The sequence below is a fragment of the Buceros rhinoceros genome, unplaced genomic scaffold (genome assembly GCF_000710305.1).
Source record: "Buceros rhinoceros silvestris isolate BGI_N320 unplaced genomic scaffold, ASM71030v1 scaffold7108, whole genome shotgun sequence".
Classification (NCBI taxonomy): domain Eukaryota; kingdom Metazoa; phylum Chordata; class Aves; order Bucerotiformes; family Bucerotidae; genus Buceros; species Buceros rhinoceros.
The window spans coordinates 28,476-54,317 of record NW_010427376.1 but is presented as its reverse complement, the minus strand read 5'-3'; the positions used below and the strand labels follow the sequence as shown (position 1 = coordinate 54,317).

General features: G+C 47.1%; 2 protein-coding genes across 2 annotated transcripts in view; one reads left to right on the top strand and one right to left on the bottom strand.

Moving 5' to 3' along the window:
* LOC104498473 (probable E3 ubiquitin-protein ligase HERC3) overlaps window positions 1-2,047 on the top strand; it is a 45,238-nt gene extending 43,191 nt beyond the window's left edge. The window contains exon 24 of the mRNA XM_010141858.1: window positions 1,839-2,047. Coding sequence (XP_010140160.1) covers window positions 1,839-2,047 — 209 coding nt within the window. The remainder of the gene's footprint in view (window positions 1-1,838) is intronic.
* A 6,271-nt stretch (window positions 2,048-8,318) lies between these two features.
* Window positions 8,319-25,842, bottom strand: part of FAM13A (family with sequence similarity 13, member A) — a 40,447-nt gene continuing 22,923 nt past the window's right edge. The window contains exons 9-18 of the mRNA XM_010141859.1: window positions 23,832-24,045; window positions 23,302-23,440; window positions 22,171-22,252; window positions 21,819-22,039; window positions 20,387-20,470; window positions 16,177-16,272; window positions 14,730-14,813; window positions 10,260-10,456; window positions 9,460-9,561; window positions 8,319-8,445 (exon numbers count right to left, since the gene is read on the bottom strand). Of these exons, the coding sequence (XP_010140161.1) occupies window positions 8,319-8,445; window positions 9,460-9,561; window positions 10,260-10,456; window positions 14,730-14,813; window positions 16,177-16,272; window positions 20,387-20,470; window positions 21,819-22,039; window positions 22,171-22,252; window positions 23,302-23,440; window positions 23,832-24,045 (1,346 nt within the window). The remainder of the gene's footprint in view (window positions 8,446-9,459; window positions 9,562-10,259; window positions 10,457-14,729; window positions 14,814-16,176; window positions 16,273-20,386; window positions 20,471-21,818; window positions 22,040-22,170; window positions 22,253-23,301; window positions 23,441-23,831; window positions 24,046-25,842) is intronic.

Below are 25,842 nucleotides of genomic sequence, written 5' to 3'. Positions count from 1 at the left end.
TGGCTGTCTGCTGAGTTACCTGATGGCCAGATAATCTTTCCTCCTCGCTTGGTTTTGTTCTCCAGTGTTCGTTTTTACACTAATCACTGGGCGATATCTGCAGTGCAAGATCCAGTTCAGTGTCTCGGAAGGGAGTGCGGGACCCCCCTGTTGGCATTGCCCTGTGGTGCATTCGTAGCAGTCCCCAGTGCCCATACCTGATCTGGTTCCCCCTTCTGCAAGCCGAGCTTTCAGGCACTGCAGTGCTGCTTCGAGGGGCAGTGGGACAGCTGAGAAGCTAGTGGCAGGAAAATGAGACCATGTGTTGGTGCGACTGGGTGGCAGATACCTCCCCTCCTGATGGCCCTCTCCTTGTGCTAGTGTGGGGGGTGCTGTGCTGAGGAGAGGAAATCCCCTGCAGAAGTGGCCTTGGCAAGTGTGTGTTTGTATGTGTTGCTTCAGGCCACCCACAGATCTGTGCTGCTGTGAGGCAGTCACTTCATTTGGGGACAAGAGAGGAGACAAGAAGAAACACGTGGCTTTTAAGTGCGGGTGGTTCTGAATTTGTTGCTACAGCAGCTTTTGCTCCCGTGGGAGTCCTGGTGGATGCCAGGTTGACCATGAGCTAACAGTGTGCCCTCTGGGCTGCACTGGGGGCAGCGGTGCCAGCATGCGCAAGGGGGTGATCCTTCCCCTCTGCTCATCCCTGGTGAGGTCACATCTGAGGGGCTGAGACAAGTTCTAGGCTCCGCAGTACAAGAGACATGGGCATACTGGAGAGAGTCCAGCAAAGGGCTGCTGAGGTGACGGGGGGACTAGAGCATCTCTCCTGTGAGGAAAGGCTGAGAGCTGGGACTGTTCAGCCTGGAGAAGAGAAGGCTCACAGGGGACTCCATCAGTACAAGGACTTGAAGGGAGGGTGCAAAGAGAAGGGAGCCAGGCTTTTCTCGGTGATGCCCAGCATGACAGGACCAGAGGTAATGGTCACGAACTGAGACACGGTGGGTTTCTTCTGAACATCAGGAAACACTTCTTGACAGCTGGCGCAGGCTGCTCAGGGAGCTTTTGGAGTCTCCATCCATGGAAGCACTCAAAAGCCAGCTGGACGTGGTCTTGTGCAGCTGGCTCTAGGTGAGCCTGCTTGGGCAGGGGGCTTAGACAAGATGACCCTCCAGGGTCCCTTCAGCCTCAGCCACTCTCTGATTCTGTGACTGCTGGAAGATAAAAGCCAGTGTTTTTGTGAGTTGTTTCTTCCCCAAGGAAACAAGCAGTCAGCTAGCTGTCCTGCATGTTTGAGTTAAAGTGGCTTAGCCAAAACTGAGGGTCCAGGGACTCCCAGTTCGCAGCAGAGACTTGTGGGTGACTCCCCTGCTCCCCAGACCACCGTGGCAGAGGCCACGCACGAGGTCACGCTCAGGAGGAGCATGAATATGCTGCGGAGCAGGTAGGAGGAACCCACCCTGGCCCCAGCACTGCGGTGCTGTGCCGGGGAGGGGTGGCAGCAGGGAGGGTGGCTAGGCCCCCTCTGCCTCTCCCCAGGGCTGTGCCCCAGCCATGGGTGTGAGGCAGCCCTGGCTCTTCATCCTATCGGGGCGTAAGAGGGAGCTCCTAAGGGAGGGCGATCCCGTGGGCCACTTCATTTACTCATCTGCATCCCCAGCAGCGGCCTTGCTTCTGGCCGCTGCTCTTCCGCGCCTCCTCGTAGGAGGCCAGCGGTGCCCCGCATGGCGTTCAGTCGGCGTTCTGGCTCCTCCAGGCAGGGTCCTGCCCTGCGGGCGGGGATGGAGTTTGCCTTCAGGTGCAGCCCTCGGTGCAAGTCACCTGCCTCAACGGTCCAATCTTCCCTCTGATTCTGCCAGTGTTTCTGACGGGCAGTGACCGCATTCCCATCTACGGCATGTCCAGCCTGCGCATTGTCATCCAGTCCACCGCCAGCGGGGAGCAGTACCTGCCCGTGGCCCACACCTGCTACAATCTCCTGGACCTGCCCAAGTACAGCAGCAAGGAGATCCTCAGCGCCCGGCTGGTGCAAGCCATCGATCACTACGAGGGCTTTAGCTTAGCTTGACCGGCGTGGGAGAGGCACAGACACTTGGGTACGGAGGAGGAAAATGACAGGCTTGGCTTTATTTTTGTAAGGGAACGGATCAGAACATTTTGGGGGAAAACATAATTAATAATAATAACAGATTGAGATGATACCATCTCAGCCTGATGCTGCCAGCATTTTGTGGGGCTTCAGCAGGGAGAAGTTACTGCTTTGAATTTTGTCACCTACTGAACTGATTTGTTCACTGGGATTTCTGTTGTTTCCCACCCAACTCGACATCACCGTTCTCCCGGCAGTTCCTTGTAGTTAGCTTTTATTGCCCCTACACCCGCTCCCTCACACACACACTTACCTCTCCTCCTAATCCCCTTTCAATATTTTGATGTTTGCGTTTAGGCTGTGGTGGAAATTGAGGATGAAATAGCGATCTCCTTTTTTGAAAAGCTGTGATTTTTGGGCCCCTCCCTTCCTTTTTTTTTTTTTCCTTCCCTTTTTAAATGCAAGCTGGTTCTTGCTTGCTTTGAGTGGAAGTTTCCCCTTTTCCCTTTGGTCCTTGGTGGATGGTACTGGGCTGGGACATCATCCGTGACCTCCAGGGTGGTATATTAGTGATGCTCTGTCTTTTTGCGCCAGGATGTCTTACAGAGAGTATGATGGTTTGGGGGGCTTGGCTTGTTTTTCCTCGCATCTCAAATTTTGTTTCCAAGCAATGCCGTCTCAAAGACGCTCGGACTCCTCTCGGACTCGGCAGCAGGGTTTGTGTTCAGGCTCGTGATAGGACAGGCCCTACGTGTAGTAACGGGTTTCCGAATTGCTGTTCTCCTGTATCTCTGTATCTCTAAGTCTACCGGCTCGACGGCGGGCTTCACCGAGCCCTGCCTGCTTTTCCATCCCAGCAGACCCGTCACTCCAGTGCAAGGCTGAAGTGGCTGCTCTGGACTGCTGCCACCTTTTCGCAGGGGGGTCTTGCGTGCACGCGTGAGCCTGCTGGTGTGTGTGAGCGCCTGGGGTCTGTACCAGCTCTGCAGTCTCATCAGGTCAGAGAAGAGACAGAAGCATGAGGTACACATTTGAGAGATGGCCCTCTGGTTGGAGATGGGGTTTGTTTTTGCAGTCAGGGTTACTTGATTTTGCTGCTGGAGGGGAGCCCTTTCCCTTGACAGCTGTAGTGCTGGGTGTGTCCTCAAGGACAGTCTCTGTGGATTAGAGTGGAAATACACTCTAGGATTTGAATAGGCAAAATCACTACCCCGAGCTGTCCTGTGCGATCGGAGAGCCTTCATCCTCTTCCCCCGTCTCATCCCCTATTAAACAAAGTTTGAATGATCCCCCCCATTTTTCAGGTCTGGATGTAAATCTCATTTTAAGCCTAGGGTGGTTTTGATGTTGACTTTTTAGGACATAGTATTTATGCACCATGTTCAATATACAGTATTGAACTTTGCACCTTGTAACAAAAGGTTTTAGGCTTCTGGTTTTTTTTTTTTTTTTGGAAGTTTGTCTGGGAGTCCAAAGTTTTATTCTGAAGGAGTACCTGAAAGTACCTTGGGAAGAGCCTGAAGAAATGCCTGCAAGTTCTTGTTTTTTTTTTTTTTTTTTAAAGGACAAGCTGTGGGCCACACTGAGAGCCCTCCGGCCTCTTTCTAATGCAGCATTTAAGACAAATATACAATTATATCAAATGTTTATTTTCGATGTGTGTGTACATAGTACAGTATTATGCAATAAATTTGATGTTTAATTCTGACTGAGTGGCTGCCTCTGTCAGGAAGCAAAGGAGGGCCTGCTCCAGGCGCTGGCTCTGCCTCTCCTGCTGCTCTCACTGTACCTCTGAGCTCCTTGCTTCTGCCTTGGCCTGGCCCCAGCCTGTCCCCTTGTTGCTTGGTTGGAGCAGATGCTGCCCTTCTTCCTCAACTCGATTTGGCTGGTTAAGTGAGAGCAAGAGCAAGGCCGGATGAAGCCCCAGCCCCAGGGGACTTGCTGTGGCCACAGACAAAGCAGGAGCAGTTAGTTTTATCGGCCTGTCCTGGCTTAGCCGAAGTCAAGTAAGTCCTTTGTGGAAGAGCTGCACCATGAGACCAGGCCTGACTCTGTTCATCCCTAGATGATCCCTCTCCTCTTCCACGGCTCAGGCAGCAAGGGGGGCAGCAGTGCCTTTCCACACAGCACTGGCTGTCACCAAGGCTTCTCCAGCCTGTGGCCTCTCCTGCCCATGTCCCGTGTGGTCTGAGCCCCCAAAGGCACATGAGGCGTCAGTGTGTGCGGCTGGCTGCAGCTGGTGGCAGAATATGCTCCCGCAGATGCCGGGGGCCCAGTGCTTTTTTGCTTAGGGCAGCCCCACCACCTCACCCCAGAAGGAGCCTCTGCTTGGTGGCTACTCTGAGCGGCAGCCTGGGGATTCAGCCTGCAGTACGGGGGCCTGCTGGCTTCTGCATGCCTGCCACCAGCCAGCAAGGGCCAGAGCATGGCACTGGGACAGCCCTGCTGACCCGCCACCCTGTCAACCCCGGCACAGGGCCAGCGGCTGGCACAGCCCCATGAACAGGGTGAGCTTTGCCTCTGGGCACTTCAGGGACGGTCAGAGGCTCCAGTGAGGCTCCAGCAAATCATCGATTTGCAGACAGCACCAAAGAGGCCTTGGGAAGCACCGCGGGCTGGAGGTGGTCTGGCAGCACTTATCCTCTGAAACTTGTACATACCAGGAATAACAACTGATGTCTTAGCAGAATGATTAAAAGATGCTTTAATTTCACTGCCTTTAATACAAACATCCATTATCTGATTGTTTACTCAGGCGTAAACAGAATAAAACCAGCTGCAACTTGTAAGAATGACAAGTTTTGCCTCTGTCTTGCAAACTTATTTTGTGCACAACCCGTTCATTGTCATCATTTAAATAAACTGCGGTGACTTATTACAGCAGTGGGGTAGCACACGGCCACGCGTGTCTGAGCCGGCCCCAGCGGAGGGGAAGCCCAGCAGACCGTACTGCCCTCCTACAGCAGGGAGTTTGTTCTAGAGACACGGACCAGGTTGTCGTATACTCAACAAACAGCTTATTTATATCACAAAGTACATTTCTGTACAGCACTGAACACCTTTTAAAAACAGTCTCGTGTTGAATGTTCTCCAGTCAATGGTCACTGCTGTTCATAGACAAATCATCAATCGATCGGAACGCACGGATGCTGCTTGGATTCACTGAGAGGGGGGTGGGGGGGGCAAACAGTGTCTGCCTGGGGGTGGTTGGGGCGAGTCAAGTTGTCTGTGGGCAATACAGAGACAACATTTTAGTGCTGGGGTCTCGGAGCCCTCCTCCTGTACAGGCTCGGGAGAGGGGAGGCACAGCATCGGCAAACCCGGGACGGGAAGTCGAGCATTCGAACGTCTTTCCACCACCTGGAATTTTAAAATTCATTTCTCTGCAACAGTCTTTCCTAGCACTTCCCTTGGTTTAAGATTTTTTTTTGTTTTTTGCCACAGGGAAAGAAAGACTTGAAAAGAGCAGTTTAAAAAGAGAGATGGCTAGGCGTGGGTTTTTTTTTTTTCCTTTTAATGTACAATCTCAGTTAACAGGTTTTGTTACTTTCAAAGTTCAAAAATATAAACTCTCTCTAAAGTGCACAATTGTACTTACAGTTCATATAAACTATCTGAAATTCTAGCAATATACCATGTAAACAGCGGTAACTAAGCATCAGAAAATGCTACAATCATCTCATCATCAGTTCAAAAATAAAATGGACTGTTCCCTACATCTCATTATTTATCACGATTTGTCGGGGCAAAACCCAGCAAAACAGGTAATTTATCAGTACACAGTGCAAACAGGCTTTTAAAAATAAGCAGAGAAAACATACTCCCGGGAAGCCTTGGCCCACTGCAAAAAAACGTACGACTACGAAGAAAGGGAGGGCAGAAACTGCTTCTCTTGTCCCTATAAAGATGTCCAGGCCCAGAGTCAGCAAAGCGCCCAACTTTAGTCCATTGTAATCCAGCAGAATCCCAAAGGCAGAGGGGCCTGAGGCACATGCTCACCACACCTGCTTTTGCTCTGCTGAACTAGGCCTGAACGACGCACGGCTGAGCCAGCGCTAAGGACTTTTTCACAGCCCAACACTCTCTCTCATCCCACACTTGCACTAGCAGAGGGACACGGCAGCACCAGGGAGAGCTGATGTGGGCTCTGAGAGGAAGAGCCTGCAGGAGCAGGCTGAAGGGCAAAGGCACAGATCTGCGTCCCCGGGCGTTACCCTGGTCAGGCTTCCTCCCCGTCAAACGCAGCCTTTGAGCCCACTGCTTCTCAGCCCAGCTAACATCATCTCAAAGGATCAGTTTTGCGAGGCAGAGCCCCGTGTTTCTCAGATGATGCAAGCTCAGCAGCTCTGAGAAGCCAAGGCCCAGGTCAGCTCACCAATCCTCCGCAGTCTTTGGAAATACGAAATTCAGGCTTCACTAATTTTACGTAGATCAGCACTTCTGCAATCAGGAAAAAACCCACAGCCTGTGAGTGAGTCGCTAACTAACAAACGCACGTCACCGCCTCACCCACCCTGACCTGCAGCAGGCACGTGCGCCACTGGGAGAAGGCTGCCTTCTGAACGGATCATGGGATCCTGGAGAGACCCGAATACCTGCAGCGTCGCTTTCGGCAGGAGTTACCGTTACCACATACGGCAAGTGGAAGGGGGCAAGTCTAAGCACCACAACCCAGATACTTCTATTTGTGAGCCCACTTGCTCGTATCAAGAAGGAGGAGTTGTTCTGGGGGGGTCCTCTTCTCGCATGAGGCCTGGCTACAACGTCTGGCACTGAGTTTGTCCTCAGCCATTTGGCTTCTGCACGCTCGCTGCCCAGGGGATCAACGCAGAAGGAAGCATTACAGAAACGCTCTCCCTGGGACATCGGGGTTGGGCCCCGGCTTGGGGCACACAGGCCTTGAGTGGGAGAGCGAGCCTCGGTGGGCCAGGACCGCAGAGCTGCGCGGGTGCATCCCTGAACTCATTGCCTTTCGCTCCTTCAAGGCAGCATCTGTTTGACAGAAGCACCTGAATCAGGCATCCCAGCACCTTCTTTCCTGGAAGTCAGAAATTAATTTAAAAAGCACTGAATAGTCAAAACCTGCACCCGAGACACAGCCCCTTCCTTTCTACCGGCAGAGCAGACTTCCAGCTCTCCGCAGGATCCTCTGTGCTGGTGTGCCACCAGTGCACACTGGGAAGAAAAGACCATCCTCTGCCACCACCATAACAGCGTCAGTGCTGCAGCCCACGCAGCCTGATTGAGGGTGTACATAAACAGAGTAAAATTCAGGCTAGCGCGTATCAATGACACCCACACGGACTGTTCAGCTTCGACTCTGTGTCAGATGATGAAGTACACATGCTAACGGGGTGGGCCTTCCAGATGATACCTGACACCAGATATTTAACTGATTGGCTACCAAAATCCCACAGGATTATGACTTAAAGCTTTTAAAAACCTCTTTTTCTCCCAGTTGCCTGAACACGGTCATAATGTCACAGTCTCACCCTCCAGGCAGAACAAGCCAGCAAGAACCGCGCTGCACACCTCCTGTTCTCTGCTATCCCAGACAGATGTGCAACTACGTTCTACTTCAGTTGAACTGGCCATCAAAAAAAGTGGGAAGAAAACCCAGGTCAAGCCTAGGCAAAACTGTAACTCGCACCAGCTCTGCGCGATGACCAAGAGATTCTGACAGCATGTGTCTATCATCTAAAGCAACAGAAGATGCTGGTCTCCAAACAGTGAGGACACAAGTCTGAGCAAATCTTTCACTGTGTCTTGGCGCTCTCTGACCTGCGCCTTCCTGTGAGATCAGCCAGGGCCCTTGTCTGTTGAGCTAAAGTAGAAGCTACGTGATGATTTACTCACTATTCATCCTACTTTGCCTCTTGCTATGATATCCTGGGGGAAAAGAACGGCTTGGCTGGCTCTGGTACTCTAAATATTTCAGGGTCTGTAAGCAAATCAAAACAGAAGGAATCTTTCAGTGAAGTCACTGAGCGCAGTGTCACGTCTCCTACGCTGGCAAACTTCATTTTGGGCATCCAAACTCCGTCAGGCCTGGAGAAAGAGTGGGCAACGGCAAGTGTAAAGAGTGATGGACAGCCACCTTTCCTGCCCTCTCGCCTCTGCGAATGGCCCTTCAGTTCTCCGGGAGTTCCTCAGCTCTCCCCAGCCAGGCTCCTGCTGCATCCACTCCATGCATTTGTCCGTTTGGTGCTCTCTCCTCTTCGTTTATTGGCAAAAACAAACATCTCCTTCTTTACATGATCTTGGAGCTAATATCTCTCTTACTGATCAGGACCTCCAGCAGCCTCAGCTTGGCCTTTACCTGCTTGTATTCACTGTATTCTTCAGCCATAGGAGTGCGGTCTTCTTTCTGCACGTTCCTAGTGGAGGGAAAGCAGATCGTGAGGATTTCTCTAACAGCAGGAGGTCTTTCCTCAGCAGCTTCTCTCCACCCCCCAAACAAGACCTACAAAGAAGCTCCTCTCCTCCACTCTCCATCAGGGAACAAACCAAAAACTTTTATCCTCTGAGAGGAGAAAAGAAGGAAATTAAAGAGGGGCAAACAAACTGCTCCAGCAAAGTGACGGACACTTGCACAGTGAGGCTGAACACTGTCCCATGGTTCCAGATGCAAAACGTTAAGTAAAGCATGCCCTGCCTCTCCCAAACTGCCAATCTCTAAAAAGCAGCTGAAAAACACTTCAGGAGCCATCTGAATGCCAGCCTGCTACCATGGCAAAGTAAAATACAGCTGCTCCTGGCATCACATCACACCACTTACATGAACAGGCACACTTGTGAAACGGAAGATAACATCTGATCGGCTTTCTCTTAGCTTGCATGAAGCTTTTAAGTTTTCAGTGATTTTATGAGAACCTCTAAGGATGATGGTTGGTGGCAAGAAACTAACAAGATAATTTAAGAGTATAAATATATTTAAAAATTCAATCAGCTCATAAATGAGGGCCATTTTCTGAAAATGATAACCCAGCTACACTAAAGCAGAAGTTCTCATTAAACTAGTTTCTGAATACCCCAGAGACAAGCACAGATAGGACAGAAATCTAAACATACATCATTAGGAAAAACCCCAATAACTGTCACTGAGAAACTCCGCCATCCCTCCTGCCAGCTGTGCTAGAGGCAGCTGCATTTTCACCATCTGTACTTTTGTTTCCGCTGCTTGTCCTAAGACAAAGTTTTCAAAGTGGTTCCTGAAGTTCCTTGGAGGGGCAGGGAGTGGGAACTGATTCATTATTACGGGCAAAACACTGACCATCACAAAGAAATACGTAATACTGAATTCAGGTAACTTTCCCAATTTAGAGATCTTTGTAGATGCCAAGCGGATTCAAAGTAGCCGAAGGACAGAGAGACAGCTGGGAAATAAATACCTTCCATTTTGTCGGAAAAAATTATCTTCGAAGTCTCTCAATTTTTTTCTGATTTGCTTTTTCTCTTCCCTAACTTCTTGGAGCTGCTCTAAGAGTTCAGGGCTGTTGAGTTTAAACACAAACAAGATTATACGTACCTACACCGTTATAACAGGAAACATACAGTAGATGTACAAATGTATGGTTGCACGTATGCCAAGCGATGGGGCTGCTGCTGCAAGCGGCTCTGGCAACGTGACGTTACTTGCAACGAAAAGCTCTCCGAGTTTAGCTCGGCAAAACCATCACACACTTCAGCTGAAGCTTCTAAGGAGGTCACGTGCATGTCACACTACACCGCTAATTTCTCTGAAACTTACTTGCTGAAGATGGGTCTGGTTTTGGTGACTTTTATACGATCAAGATTCAGTTCTTCAGTCACAGCTTAAGACTACAACCTGTGTTTGTTCGATCAGACACAGGTGCTCGAAACGAGCAAAGCTAGTTCAGCATGACCTCTCCAAAACCTGAAGAACCCTGTGAGTACAAGGTTCTCTTCACCAGAACTTCATGCCACTGCTGAAGTGGAGCTGCTACTTAGTGTCAGAATCCAAAGATGCAGAAGTTAAATATCAATATCAGGATAAAGTAGTTTCTTCCCAAACCCTCTGATAGGAGAGTCTGTTGCATTTAAAAAATGAAGCACAAAGCCTTCTGACACAGATCATAAACAAACAAACAAGCTAGACACTTTCCTGACAAATAAGATGCTATCTGAGCAAGAAATAACTTGTTGAAGTTGGCTGTGAATTCAAACATACATGGATGCTTCGTGGAGATTGGAAAGCCCCATATCCTGATTGCTCCTAGATGGCATCTTATCATCTACCGGGGAAACGAAGCCGTCAGCATCGTCTTCTAGCTGATCCAAGAAGCTACGCACGTTGAAATCTGTTTTCATGGTAATAGTGAAATCTGGCTTCACACTGCTGTCCTCCTCAGAGCCCTCCTCTTCCTCCTGCAGAGAGGGACAGAGCACCCCGGTAATAGAATAGTTTACTGCTTCCCTTCTGAGAAACAGGTACCTCCTTTCTCCACATGCACTGGGGAACAGGTATGGAAAGTGGACAGGCAGAGCAAGCACTTCAGTTACTAAGCAACGCAGGACACCAGAAGACCAGCAGTGAGACACCCTGTGCCCAAAGCATGGCAGAGAAACTGTGACCACCAATTCAGCTTGGTTAAGGAGACCCAGGGCAACAAAACCGAGTGAAAAAATGTACCTGAGGCTCCTAGCAAGCTGTTGCTTTGTTTAATTCCTGTATTCTGATGTAAACAAAACCAGTCACAGTCATTACGCGTACTGTCTAAAGCGTACCAGCCACCCCCTAAGGTTCCCGACACACAGACTGCCAGGTTGAAACGCAAATATTCTCTCTACAGATGTAGCTCAGCAGCTCTCTCTGATGGCTCAATTCCAGACCTCAAACGCTTGTACAGTGGTTATCAACCAGTTCAGACCAGTCTTCCAGTAGCCCCAAACATGGGATATGACTGGCTGAAAGAGGACTGCTGTTGCTACCTTGTTCCCAGCATCAGCTCTGTGCCGTTTCGCTGGAATACACTAAAAACTGGAGTGGAAGCACTGTGCCGAGTGCAGTTTCTCCAAAGTACACCGATTAAGTGGTTGTGTTCAAAGTTTTCACAAAGTTTATAGGCACAAGATTTGAAAGTCTGTGCTGCACTTGGTACTTGCTAGTTCACAGGGTTCTCAAATGTACGGCTTGTTCTGTGACGCTGTCCAGATATCATCTGGATTATCAGCGAACAAGGGCCAGTTTTCTTTTACCTACAGAGATGTTTCTGGAATGCAGTTTTCCATCTTCATGTAAGAGATGAGGCATGAGCATTAGAGGAAGGCAATGAATGCCAGCACGGACAGCAAGTCTCTGAACTGTGTATGTATGTGTATATATACCTTACAACCATGTCACTCTAGCCAGGAGGGCTCTAAGCACATGCGTATCTTTAAAAGCTTTTGAGGGCTAATATCACTGAAGTCTTCGAGTATATGCAAAAATACACTGTTGCACCGGGACCAAAAGCAGCCATTTCCTCTACTTTTTTTCATGTGAACAATTATTCCTAGGAGATTGCTCCCACACTTCAAGCAAAAAAGGAGAAATTAACACTAGGACCTGGCATAGCCCCATTAAATCCTCAAAGACAATGATTTATAAATGCACACATTTACATAAAATCAGAATTTGCCCGGAATTTTCTTTTTATGTTAAATGCAATGCAAAGCCACAGGCTGAGAATTACAACCAAGATGGAAGCTTGAGGATGAAGAAAAGATTAGTTGGGGGCAAGTTTTGAGTAATAATAATAAAAGATACAGAGAAGTTTGAATACGTGTCAGGAAAATCTGCAGGGAACTCATGAAAGTTAAAGCAATGTTTAGCATATGACTGATAAGACCATTCCTCCAGACATAAATCACACAGTTTAAACAGAAGGCATAAACCAGCAGTCAGGTACTGTCCTTAAACACTGCAAACAACTTCCAGACTGGGGAGGGGAGAGCATCCCTCACTGCCGTTTACCAGTCCCCAAAGCACGCTGTCTGGGGAAGGACAACCAGGACCGCGGCAGGATCCCGCCGTGCCATGGACAAAGATTTGCTAAGTCAATCGATGCAGTACAAATGATGTGCTTTATTTTAGGGGAATCTCTGGCACCAAAGAAGGAGGTCCCGTGCCCTTCCCTGGGAGAGCAAGTTGTTTCTGGATTTCCTTTCTAGAGAGAAAGGACAGGGACAATTTTCATAAGCAGCGGGAGAGTCTGCTCCTGAGGACAGATGCAAGGTGCCTTCCCCACAGATGCCCGTGAGCCCGCGTCACTTGCCTCACTCCGGGGAACCAAGCCCAAGCCAGCAAGCATTACTGCGGCCAATGGAAGCCCACGAGAGGGAAAGCAAGCATAGAAATCTCACTGGTTTAGACCGCAGTGCCAAAACACTGCATCTGGCCATCACAAGACCTCTGAAAGCACTTTGCTGTTCAAAACAGAGCCAATGAAAAGGATTCTTAGTGAGAACACGAATGGAAATGGCCATCTAAGGCCTCCTTTGCTTTCAATGAGTCTCACCTGGGAATCTTATTTTAGACCTGCGCTGGAGTTTACACTTGAACCAGAATGATCTTTGTTGACTGGATCCGTTTGGCTTGCACCTGCTTGGATCTCTAGGCAATCATGAGGCATTTAAATCTTCCACAATTACAAATAAAAAACCCCTCCAGAGTACCCCACTCCCCGTAAGCAAGCCTCCCAGCGACTGTTTCAACACAGACAATATTCAAGATATTGTACCCAAATGTTTGGTAAGGCTTCACCTCAGATCACCTTTCATGCTTTTATCCAGCTCTCCCTGATGTTTAAAAATCCCCCACCACAACCAGGAAACATGACAGTGTCAGGGGCCTGTCAGAATAGGCAGTGCTCTCTGTCCGCAGCGGACCAACGCAGGGCATAAGTTTTGGGGGCTTTTGGCAATTTCTCCTCTTCAGTTGTAAGTGTAGTTCAGTGCACAGCTGCCACGTGCAGCTTCACAGGGCCCCATTTAAGTGTTAAGAGGCATGTAAGTGTTAATGGGCTTAAGACTCTGATCACCCTGTCACCCTGATCTTAGGTATTCCCTGCAGGACACTGCTGAGCTGGTGTGATGCTGCCCTGGTGCAGCACCAGCCAGACTGGTCATCAGAGATCACCATAACTGATACCTCAAAGTTTTGATTCTGGATGCAAACACAACTGAAAAGTAGAGGACACACTAAAAAAAAAACCCCAAAACCAAACACAACCAAAAGCAGACCACTATTGCAGATTTGATCCAGCAGTTACCTAGAGAATACTGAGAGCTCAGTGACAATTAAGTGTAGTTCAGTGCACAGCTGCCACGTGCAGCTTCACAGGGCCCCATTTAAGTGTTAAGAGGCATGTAAGTGTTAATGGGCTTAAGACTCTGATCACCCTGTCACCCTGATCTTAGGTATTCCCTGCAGGACACTGCTGAGCTGGTGTGATGCTGCCCTGGTGCAGCACCAGCCAGACTGGTCATCAGAGATCACCATAACTGATACCTCAAAGTTTTGATTCTGGATGCAAACACAACTGAAAAGTAGAGGACACACTAAAAAAAAAACCCCAAAACCAAACACAACCAAAAGCAGACCACTATTGCAGATTTGATCCAGCAGTTACCTAGAGAATACTGAGAGCTCAGTGACAATTAACCAGCCTCCAAACAGCAGCTTAACATCTTCAGTCTGCAATCCGTTTTTAATGAGTATGTGCCTCGAGTAGTCCATTAATATACAATCGACCGTAATTTCCTAACAATCACATCACCCGGGATGCCTGGAACTGCAGCATTTACACCATAAGCCAAGCTTGGGCTGGTAACAGATGAACGACCCAAGTGTGCCGAAGCACTCTTCTCCCCTATTACACTGCAACGGTAACAAAAGCAAGACAGGGCCCAGCTCCACGCCGCGTGCCCTGGTCAGCCATTGGATCTCCCTTCTTCTCGGGGGAAGAAGGCTCACTCGAACAGCAGTCCTCACCACCAAGAATCACTACCCCACAGGAGCACCACAGAGAAACACAACAATCCTGCTATCCAAATCTGACCAAGAGTTAACTAGCGGAACCTTGTCCTTACTTCCATCCACCTGTGACTTGGTTAGCAATACCCTTCAAAAATACTCTTCACAGGGTGGTGACAAAGGGCCCTGGATAAAATCAGCGCATGAATGGAAGCTGGCATGGATCCTGTAAGTGCCCCAGTTGACTCCACGTGCGAGTGTTAGTTTTGTGAGAGCTCATTCCTGCCACGGTGCTGTGTGCAAGCCACAGAGCTTTGGAGTGAGAAAAACCACCGCAAAACAAGTTAGTGTCATTAAAAAGAAAGGAGGAAAGCAAGAAAAAAGCAATGTACAAAGGTAATTGTGTTTATTAATTTTTTTAAACAGAATAATATATATAATGTGCAGGTGGAGGGAGAAGGATGGGAAAGAACACAAAGCCAAGGAAATACTGTTGTCTTATCTACAACAAGGAAAGAATTTGATCAGAACTGACGAGGCTTAAAGCAGCTACTGATTTTTCAGGAGGACACTGCAAAAAAAATCAACACTGATAAAAAAATATGAATCAATCAACCATTCTCTTTCATTGGTATAAGGGGAAAATTGATGCAAACTGAGCAATTAGCAGCTGGAGGTCTTCACCTTTATCTCCTTGAAGAAGGAAGCTGTTTCACCCTCGATAATTGGCTGCAGCAAAGGGCTTCTCCGCTTGCTGGAGGGGGAACCCTGTGACAGGTGTTAACAAGCATGTTACATTATGAACCCCTTTTTCCTCCACCGCCTGCTCGCAGCTCATTCTCATCCACACATTCACTCTCAGTTCATCACTGGACCATCAGGAGAAAACTGCTTCCTAAAGAAGAAAAACATGCCTGGCAAACCCGCTGAACCTTGGGCTGGTTTCTCTCAGGTTGTTGCTTAGCAAGGGACATCACTGCCAAACACTTTTAAGAAAAAAACCTTAATGCTGGAATACTAGCTGGGCAGGAACGAAGTAAAGACTGCAATAAAATAATCCCCAGCCTGAGGCCCATAACCACCTTCCCACACACCATTTAGTTGGCTCCCCAGAGCTACAGCGTAAGCCCAGCTAGACACTCCAGGCTTGCTTTCCAGGAGCCTGATTTCCCTCTGAAGTGCCTGATGATGTAGAGATGGATTTTCAGATTTTCTGCCTCTGCAAGAGCCTCCCACTCTTCTCACTGAAGGGCTGGGGAAAACCGATCTAGTCTCTATTCTGCCAGCCACTGTGAAATGGTAGTTTTCTGTCTAAACAGGACCTGAGATCTCTTGTGAGAGCTTTGCGTTAAACTGCCCATGCAGAGCTACACATTTCTTCCTTCTTGCTTGCGAGCACCGTCTTCACAGCACACATTTTGGGGAGTACTTTGCAAATTCAAGGACTAACAGCTTTTTTGTCTGGTTATAAATGCAGACACACCCTCCCACTTCTCAGTGTGACTGCACTAAGTAAAGCTGTGCCAGTCCATTCACTTCACTGGTGGTCTACACAAGTTGTCTAAAATTAGAGAGTGCATTTGCTCCCTAGAGGGGGGCACTGGACTCCTTGCCAGTGGCAGTGCCTCTTTGCCAAAGCACCACCTCAAACGAGGGAATATCCACCACTTGTAGGATTTTTTTAATACAAATGGAGTGTTAGGAGACTGTTGGCCCTTTCTCTCAGCCAAGGAGACTGGTTATCTCCTGTGGGACCCACAGAAGTCTGTGTTCCTGACACACAATCCTGTGTAACCAAGCAGTATGAAAGACCTATAGCATAGAGTGAATTGCTAAGGAAAGGGAAGTGAGGCTGTAGCCAAACGCAAGATTATGAAATAACTGCAGCAGCCCAATGGAAAGAGGAGAAACACAAGGTGAGGTGTGCCCCGTGGCTCATCGATGGGCACTAGAGGCCCTTGACCAGCTTTGCCCTACTTCAGTATACGACATGTCATTGATTCATTCATTTGCTTGGTCTCTGAGTGACAAGGGAGTCCTTAGTGATTGAGTGGTATGCCAAAGTATGGTGATTCCTCGTTTCTTTGGCTCAAAACCAAAGAGATGGCCCCCAAAAGAATGCTCTACTCACAATGATAGGGATGGTGTTGGCTCTGGAGAGGATCTGCTTGACCAAGCGATACCTGTCATACAGTGGCTTCATCACCTGTCGTTCATTTTTGGTAACCTAAAAAAGAAGCAAGATCCATGAAGCTTTCAGCAGGTACTACGCTTTCTAAGGCATGCGCCTGTGATTGCTGTTAGTCAGAGGGGGCTTGAAGGGGATTTCACGAGGACGACAGGTTAGCAGTGTTAACCCCGAAACCAGTAAGGCAGGTGTTCATGTGTACATCATCGCATCTCCTATCCCAGGTGCCAGAAGAAACAGCACCCAAGCTGTGGGGTGTCTTGTCATGTGGCTGTATGAGACAGGTGGTTTAAATGGCCAGCTTAGGTACTGTATGTCCGCAGCACAAAATGACCCAGAGGGGCAGCAGTCTGTGCTTGTCACGATACCCACCATTATAAGGCACAACGTGAGGTTTCCCACACTTACTCTTGTGGCTGGCATCTCAGAGGCAGTGTTTGTGACCCATGAAAAGAAAAAGGAACTGCAACGACTGAATACTGCAACATAAGGAGACCTTCCTGGAGTAGGTTAAATTACAGATTTCACAAAAGCTGACTTTCTGGCTTGTTATTCCTCCTAATTTCCTAAGCCAGTATTTCTTCATCTTTTTAACCCCCAGACCTTGCCCCCTGTCCCTTCTCCCAGCCACCTTGCTGAGGAGAAGTTAGCACAGAGCTGAGAAGAGATGAAGGTGCCAGGGGTGTGTGGCATAGAGAAGACAGAATAGTGCTGTGATGCCCACCCCTATCCTTTCTTACACATTGCTCTGTCCCTAACTCCATTCCTCCTAGCTGCATGCTGTGCTCCCTCCTCAGTTTGAGTGAGTTACAAACTCCAAGTCTTCATTTCTGGTTTTCTTTCAGAACCAAGCTAAGGTGAAAATCTCAGTAGTACAGACAGCGCAGGAGAAGGGAGGACCTAACCAACAGTAGCTACTGTGGGAAAGCAAAAGTCTGTCCAACTAAGTGCTAGTTGTGAAGCAGTTGGGTTTTATTTCTGCCATGTTTTGGGGAGGCTGGAAAACAAACAAACAAGGCACTCAGCAGAACCAGCCTGGTCATCATCTTTCCTTGTATTCAGCACTGTCTGACCCACATCCTACCACTGTCCTTCCATTAGATCTTTTGTCTGACTTTAGATTATACAGCTCTTATGAGGGGAAGCTTTAACTGATTCTGATGCCATGACTACCTTCCCCAAGGCTTTTTACTGCTGTTAGTCACCAGAGCATCTGAATGGGTGCCGTATAAACATCAATGTCAACAGCGTAACACCTAGTGAACTTTGTACACTTTGTACTCCTTTCTACAACAGAAGTAGGAGGAATAGGAATACAGCTCCTGACAGGGAGGAAACTTTAATGTTAACTGTCCTTTATTTTGTCTGCACTTGACTTTCACTGGAGTAAGCTTTCTAAAGCTTTACATCCTCCCTCTAGAGCAGGAGAGGGTGTTGGTCTGCAAGGGACAGAAGAGACGTAAGTACTGCCAGGAGCAGGACTGGTGGAGATGAACTCAATCTAGAGATAGCATCTTCCTCCTGATAACCAAGTGTGTTTCCTAAGCTGGAGGCAGATTAATAGGGAGGAAGATGAAGAAAGACCTTTTTATTCCTTTCTGGGTTCAATGCGAACAACTCCAAGGGGCATACAGATGGGCAGTTCGAGCTCTAGGGCCTCCATGTCCCACACCTCTGGAGCACAGCTGGGCTCCAGTACCCACCCAACAGCCTGAGGCTGGCTGTTTGTTGAGTAAGCAGCTCGCATGGATTAGAGCGTTGTGAGCAGCATCAAAGAATTCACTCAGCTCTCTCTGTATTGAGTTTCACGCTGATGTGTCTGCACTCAGTTGCACTGGCTAGCAAGTTGCCTCGAACTTTGGATGCTTCTCTGCAACTGATTAAGCATACAGCCAGAGAACTGGTTAGCCTATATATATATATATTATATTATTCCTAGCTTTAATAGGTTAGCAGTTAGTAGACTAGGAGGCACAGCACTACTGTAGGCTCAGGCAGTCTCTGTTACTTAGAAAAAGAGAAAAAAAAAAGAGTATGCTGAGGCTGCGAACTAAACCTTCAATTAATGACATTTCAAAGTTGATAAATAGCACTGTTCAGAAAAATAAACATAAGCCTTGGAATGGGCAAAAATCTTTAGGTATATTGAATGGAAAAAATAAATGACACGCTTCAGTGTCTGAATATCAGTACGGAGGAAGTACACAGAGAATTAAGTGCTACTCCTACCATTCTACCATTCTGCGAAGTTAAGTGTATGGCGCCTGAGTCAGCCCTGCAGGCTCAGCCGGGGCAGACACCAGCACACTTAACGGAGAGCAGATTATGAAAGAAAACATTTAGCACATGGACAAACTGTCTCACTAGGTAAACATAATACCAGCAAAACCTGAGTGTATTCTGGGAGAACATCAAAATGCAAAACCACTGTTGGAATAATGGAGCTTTTGACACAATTCTGGGGTACACTCCACATGTCAAAAGAGCAGCAGCAGAGGAAAGAGACCGTTGCTTGCATTGTTAGAGCAGCTCAAGAATTTCTGCAGGGGGGACTTCTGGGCTTCATTCAAACAGTTCAGTCCCACCTTTGCAGATTGATCTATCACTGGTGCAGAAAGACCCAGTTGCACAATGAATCTAAGATCCATTGTTTTTCTTCTTTTTTATTTAAATATCTTTAAGAAAAAAAATACTTGGCTGAACTGTCCCAATTTTCCTCAAGCTTTCAGTACTTTTCCACTGCTGCAGTGCCAGGAGCTGGGAACAGCAAAGGCTGATCAGCTGCAGTCTTCCTTGCCACGCAGCTCAGCATTGCTAGGTATAGACTGTTTTAAAAAGCAAACAAATTAAAAAGTAGTTGTATAAATAAAGCATCAGAAAAGGAATAAAAATAAAAGTTATGCTGACAAGCTAGGCTCTGGGCTTGTTCTCTTTTTGAATGGATTTAAGTGAGTTCACTTCAATGAGGTGCCACCTGTGGACTTATATCACTGTAAAAGCTACAAAAGCAAACTCACACTCATGGAGACGACAGGGAAGTCGTCCCTTGTGCTGGCCTTTTGTTATTTCACACAAGAATAAGACTGCATGTCCTCTGACACAACAATGCTGTTTTCAGGTGCTGGTATAGGGACCGTACAATATTAGCACTTCGTTAAGACATTTAAATAACTTAGTGAAATGTTTTTAAAACAGTGGACCAAGGAGGAAATAATTCAGGAGCAAAAGGAAGGAAGAAATCAGGAATCTGACGCAGCAGCAGAATGACAGATTTGTCAGCGGCACTAATCAAGTACTCCTTACAAGTGGTAATTTGCTGCTCTCAAGCCACTGCTCAAGGGATTAGCACCACTCTGAAATTAAGTGACTTTACTTATACAGCTGGTAGAACAGAATATAACGACATCAGTGAAAGAGGATGAGGGATTCATACAAAGCCAACTCGGTTGCCTGGAAGCCACCATTTTTTTGCCACAGCAGGGATCAACAGGACACTATAATCTTCACAAATAATTTTCCTTTATTCAGATGAAACATGCAAGAAACCTCATGCCTTTTGCTTCCACTGGCATATGGAAAAAAACCCCACCCATTTCTCAGGGGAAGAATCTCCTCTCAACTTATGCTGCGATGCTCAAGAGACAAACTGCTTCACAAATCCTTTGGCACAAGAGGACTGAGCAAACAGCAAGGTGCAGGTGCCTCCCTGTGAACAGCAAGGTGCTGGGAGAAACACACTGTATGTATGCACGCCTGTTGTCCCAGTCAGCCATTAATACTAGCAAACTGCAACATTTCTGGTTGGATGGGGGAGCACACAACACTATTCCCATGCAAACTGTATCCCTGAAAAAACTGGTCTGAGTTCACTGGGCCACAAAGCGTATGTGGATCCTGAGGATGCCAAAATAACGCGCACTCAGCCTCAGACAGCCTGCAGGCTTGAACCTACAGACATCTGCAAAGCCCAGCACTGCGTGCAGACATCCTCTTGCTGAGAACGGACTCCTCACAAGCAGTTGTAGAGAAGAATCAGGGAGGTGGATCAGAGGAAGCTCTAGTGACTGTGACATCAAAGGAGCATTAGGGGGATCATTTACCACAGACAAAGACATATAAAGATGTACTTTGAAAAAAACGCTGCTGTACATACCGGTCTGCCATGAATGCTTTCGTAATACAGCAAAGCTTTCTGAAGAGACACTTTTTCAGCTGCTATCTGATCTCTTGTCATGTCCTGTGAAAAGTGGCACAGAGAGAGAAGGAAGAAAAAAAAGTAAGATTCCTGGACTCAAACAATACTGACCTGTGACCTAACCAAGGTCATGTAATTTTGTCCTTAATAATTTTCAGGACTCATCTTTGCCTTCCAGTCCTCTTTTCCTAGCTACATGCCAAAGAGACTGTTAAATGTGAGTAGCACCCTATGCACAAGGCAGGCAGATTAAAACCCTACACATTTTGCATATGAAGGTATTTTAGGTACATAAGGGGTATTTATAGATCATCAGTGTGCTTTGAAAAAACAACGGTATGCAACTTGTAACGATGATGGTTCTTTTTCAGTTAAGATCTGAAGTGTATATTCTATCACAAAACACACGTTCCTTCTTTTTTTCCAAATCTGAAACAAGCGTCAGTACCTCTTGTGAAGCTGCCATCTTTGCTTTGACTGTCACAAACACACTTTACCAAGAACTGAAGAGCAGTCAGACCGTTTCCTTCTGCCAGTTCTGCTATGGAGTGAAAAGCCCTGGCAGACAGGCTGAGGGGACCAAACCAAAAAAAGAGCAGAAAGTTGGAGAAGACTTCACTAGCTAAGTTTGCTAGAGTTCCCCCACTGAACTCGCCTTAAAGACTTCCCCTCCTTTCACAGTACCAAATATTATCACAGGCCTTCTTTAAATGGCCAGACTGGATTCTTGCTACCATCAGAAAGCAGCCAAACACACATTTTGTGTGTGGTCGTCTTCTGCAGATCTAGTGAAAAAAAGATAATGCTGTCTGCCCCTCTCTTACAAAGCACTGCAAAACTTACATGTCAGCAGACTCAAGGACATCACTTACAAGGCTACCCAAACCTCAGGAATAAGCAACATCAGACATGAGGACCTCCCGGCTGATAACCCTGAGAGATTACAGCAGCTAACAGAGCTCAATGTGGAACTCTGAAGAGCAGTGATAAAATGCCCTGAGAGAAGAGCATTCCCTTTGGAGTGAACTAGAAGAAAACAGATGACCCCATCTCCAGAACCACTGAAGATGCAGAATTTGACCAAAGCCTTTGGACATAACAACAGAAACAGCCAAATACATGGCAGGAAATACTGCAGTAATTTAGAAACACTACTTGGAATATACAAGGATCAGATAAAGAACACACACGTTCAATAGAAACCAAGCTCTAGGGAAAAATATCAGATACTAAAGACAGAGGGAAAGAAACTAAAGTGAGTGAGCCAGGAATAAAGGTTGTAGACTTCGTGACAAAACGTGGAAGCCTACAAGGCTTTCACAGGTGACTGCACAGCCACAAGTTACCTATTCATACCTACAAGACTAAATCTCATCTGTCTACGTTGTACCTTAATATCTTCAGGTCGGTTTGTCTCTGTTCGTTTTTCTTGAAGCTTCTTCTGGATAGAATCAAGGGTCGCTTCCACGGAAGGCTTGGCAGATTTATCTGACAGGTCTTGCTTCTTGTCGTCGTCCTTTTCTAGCTGAGAGCCAAAGCTCTTGGGGAGAGTGTTGCTCCGCTGACGCACAACAGGACCAAGGTCTTCCTCCGATATCTTCAGTTTTGACTCTGAACAGGAACATTTGAGGGAAGATGAATAATTTTTCCTTTTGAAAATGTCACGGTATCACTGCCTAAATTCAAATTTAAATGAGACAGTCCAGCTGCCACCTGAAGGTGCACCAGTGGTGGCTGCTCACCTTTAAGTTGCTTTCGGAATTTGGCCAAATCATTTGTCCATTTGAGCACTTCAGGGTTGGCTGCTTTGTCGCTGTGGGAAGGCTGGGAGGAAAGAACAATCATGCTGAATCTGCATTAAACCAACCACTGAAACAAGCGTGCGTCACAAAATGAGGTACAAAAGGATGTGGATCCAGCACAGGGCAGGGGTACTGCTTTGTGACTGGACCTGCATACCTCTGATCAGCTCATTTCAGACCTTGTTTTAGTTGCTCCTGCCCATCAAAACACTGTCTTTTAGGGACATCATGAGATTCATTTTCTCTTTGGAAAACACAAAACTTTTGATAGCAAACATTAAGTTGTAGGAGTGGTTCAGAGGGACAATGGAATCCTTGTGCCTATTGTTTCCTAACAAGAGGGCACCTCCAAAATAATGGAAGCCTAGCATGAACAGTCTGAGAAGTGTTAGGATGCATGTATCAACACCAAAGGCTGCCTTACGTTCAAAGATACCAAATGCTCGGCTACAGGAAGCTCTGAGCATTTCTTCCAGTCTTCTCAACTGCAGGCAAGATCCTTTCAGTACAATCCCTCGTGGTTTAGATCACCCATGAAGATGCACACATGCAAAGCTTTAGTTCCTTAAAAAGCTTTCTGTGCATTGGAAGGACATCTCAGAAATAATTACAGTACGCTGCTACTGCTCAGCAGCACTTGACTGTGGTTCCTTGCTCAGGAGTAAAGGCAGATGCTCGCTCTCCTCCGCAATGCACTGGTGTCCTGGGATTACCATCATGCAAATGAGAAGCCTCTCATAAGCTGAACTCGAATAAATAAACAAACATCAGTTTAACACAGCTATTTCTACACATTGAGTGTGTGCTTTTGGCACAGTGCCTTAAGCAGCGATTAAAATTTTCTGAGTTTATTAGGCCCTCTCTTGTGCTGCATGGACACTACATAATGCTTGGAAAGGTAATTTGCTTTGGTACGGATGCATGTTTTCTTTCTTCGGGCAGCAGCTTTTTCTTTTTTTCCTTACACAAGCTTTGAAGCCCTCAGTACATCTGGCAGACTTCCCTGATGTCCCTTCCCTTTGTTGCTAATGCATTCGTCTCCATACAAATGTTTCACTCGTAAAGACTCACTCTGTATTTCCTCTCCTCTTCGAATTTGTCCTCAAATCTCCTGATCTTTTTTTTCAGTCCCTGAATCCTCCGGGTGAGTTGTGCAGGGGTTAAGTCCTCTCTGTCATCTTCGTAAGATCCCAAAGATGAACTCCGCCTCCTGCCAAGAGCAGAGATTGCAGGAAGAGCTTATCCAAACAGCCACAGTACATCTTCATGCAGAGAAGGCCACTTAAACTTTGTGTAAATAAAGGCAAATCCCACAGAAGTGTGAAAGCTATGTTGCTACTCTGTAATAACAGATAGCAAAAGATGCTGTAACAGCCTCTTTCAGCAACAGCAACTTCCTAGATCTTAATTCACAAACCCAGAAATGATTAGTTACCAAAAGCTTTTCTAAAAATACCAGTTTCTTGTCAGTAGGAACAGAAACCAAACGCAGCATAGCTATCTGGCATATGTGATCCAAAGAGATGTGGCTTGATGAAACTATACAAACCCTTTCCTTTACAGCTGGGTGCAAGAGTCAGCACAGGTAAATCACAACCCACCTCATGAAGGGATGAGAATTGGGAGGGGAAGGAGGCACTTCTGGATCATCCAGGTACTGTTGGCTCTGTCCGTAGGCATAGAAGCGAGGGGACAGCATAGGATCACTGTCCTCATCCAGAAGCTGGCGAATTAAGCGACCGGCTTGAGGGGAAAGGCGAGCCTCGTCTGAGTCTAAGCCGTCTCGCTGCCATGAGGAAAGAGCAGGGATGGGTTCTGGGAACAGTAAGACAAAGGCTGGTTTTATTTTTATCGTTTTACATGTACGACAGGCTCCAGGCAACTTTTCTAATGAACCCTGACCCGTTTGTCCTGGGCCGCCATTCCTTGTTATCAGGCATTCTCTGGGTGATTACTCGCATCTGCCCAGCGTGCAAAGCAATGCAAAGCCTTGCCTGGCCACAGTGTGTACCCTGCACAAACACAAATAATCTCCTAGGCACAACAGCAAACTGTACCCAAAAGCTGGCCAGTAATTACCATGAATTGTCACCAGCCAGCATCTTTGAGGAAAAAGTTATGCCGGACAAGAGACAGTTATTGGCACGTGGCAATATAATGGAGGCAACTGGAGTACAGGAGGACTTTTTTTCAGTTTCAGGATGACCAAAGTATAAATGAATAGCATATTAATTGCCCTTCTGTAGCCTGCAGCACTCCAATATAACCCTGACACGGGAAATTCAAAGACTAGGAGCAAGTACAGGTTCTTCTAGTCTCTGAGGAAAAAGGTGTCCCACATTACTACGTGTTCCACAGGGTGCCTAGCCTGTAAATTAACAATGATGGTAACGTGGTCGGAGTTTCCCCCTTTTCTGTTTCACATGAATCCTGCTGCTTAACAGCATGGTAGAGAAGGAAGGAAATCTGCAGTGCCCTGGATGATCTAACCAGCTGGAAGTAAATGCGATGTTCCATAGGGAGATGGTGGAGAGGGAGAGAAAGGGAAACCCAGCTTAGCGCTGCCGAGTAGCACAGTGGAGCACACGGAAAGCAATCACCTCAATCTTGTGATCACTCCCTCCAGATGCCATAAGGAGTCTAACGTTTTGTGTTCAGATAGTTTACTAAGCTGATTTGCATGCTCCTACTTAGCACCACCGGATTAGACAGTTTAAGAGCCAGGCTTTGAACTTACAAATCTAACAAATAGTTCCAGAGTCAAGTAACAAAACAAAAACCTTACAGAAAGCTCCCAGACTAGTCACAGAACTATGGACTCATTATTTCCTGTGTCTCGCGCGTCTACTCTTCTTACACAAAGAGAAGGGGCTTTTGAAATTATCAATTTTTGAACGAAAAGCAGTATTTCCTTTTGCTGAATAAGGCTAACATTTTCATAGCTCAGAATGAATTGCATGAGGATTCCCTTACAGGACCTCTATGCTGTTTAATATTCCCTCCCCAAGTACAATTCAGACAGTGCAAGATCATACGCAATTCAGTAATGACAGGCTCAGTGGTATTTTGCCTGTACACAATGTCAAATGACGCTCTCCTCCTCTTGCCTTCTTCCTTAGCACATGAATATAAACGGCACGCCTCTGCTTAGAGGCTGGTGCCGCATGCAAACCGATGCGTGGCTCTGAAAGGGATGGCTGGAGGTTTTTGTGTAAGAGCCTCTCACGGGTGGTGCGATACGTGAAGTGAAGCACATACAAGAATGCTTTGCAGAGGCTACTTCAGTGAAGTGTGCAAGTCCTAAGTGTACGTCGGCTGTTTTGCCATGGATTGGAAAGCTTATGGGGCCTGCACTGCTCTCCAGTTAATTTCTGGAACAAGAGTTATTTCTAAGCTGCATTCAACCTTGGCAGTTCCTAATACCTGAAATATTTTGCTCAAAGAATCTGATAAGAAGGAAGGTGAAACGAAGGGCAAACCCCTCAGCTAAACTGTGACACTTTGGTGTTGCACGCTTCCCTGAATCTCTCATGATCTCAGGAAGGTCCTCACAAGATCTCCTGTAGCAAAAGAAAGGCTAACAACACAAAAGGAACAAATTTGCTATGTTCG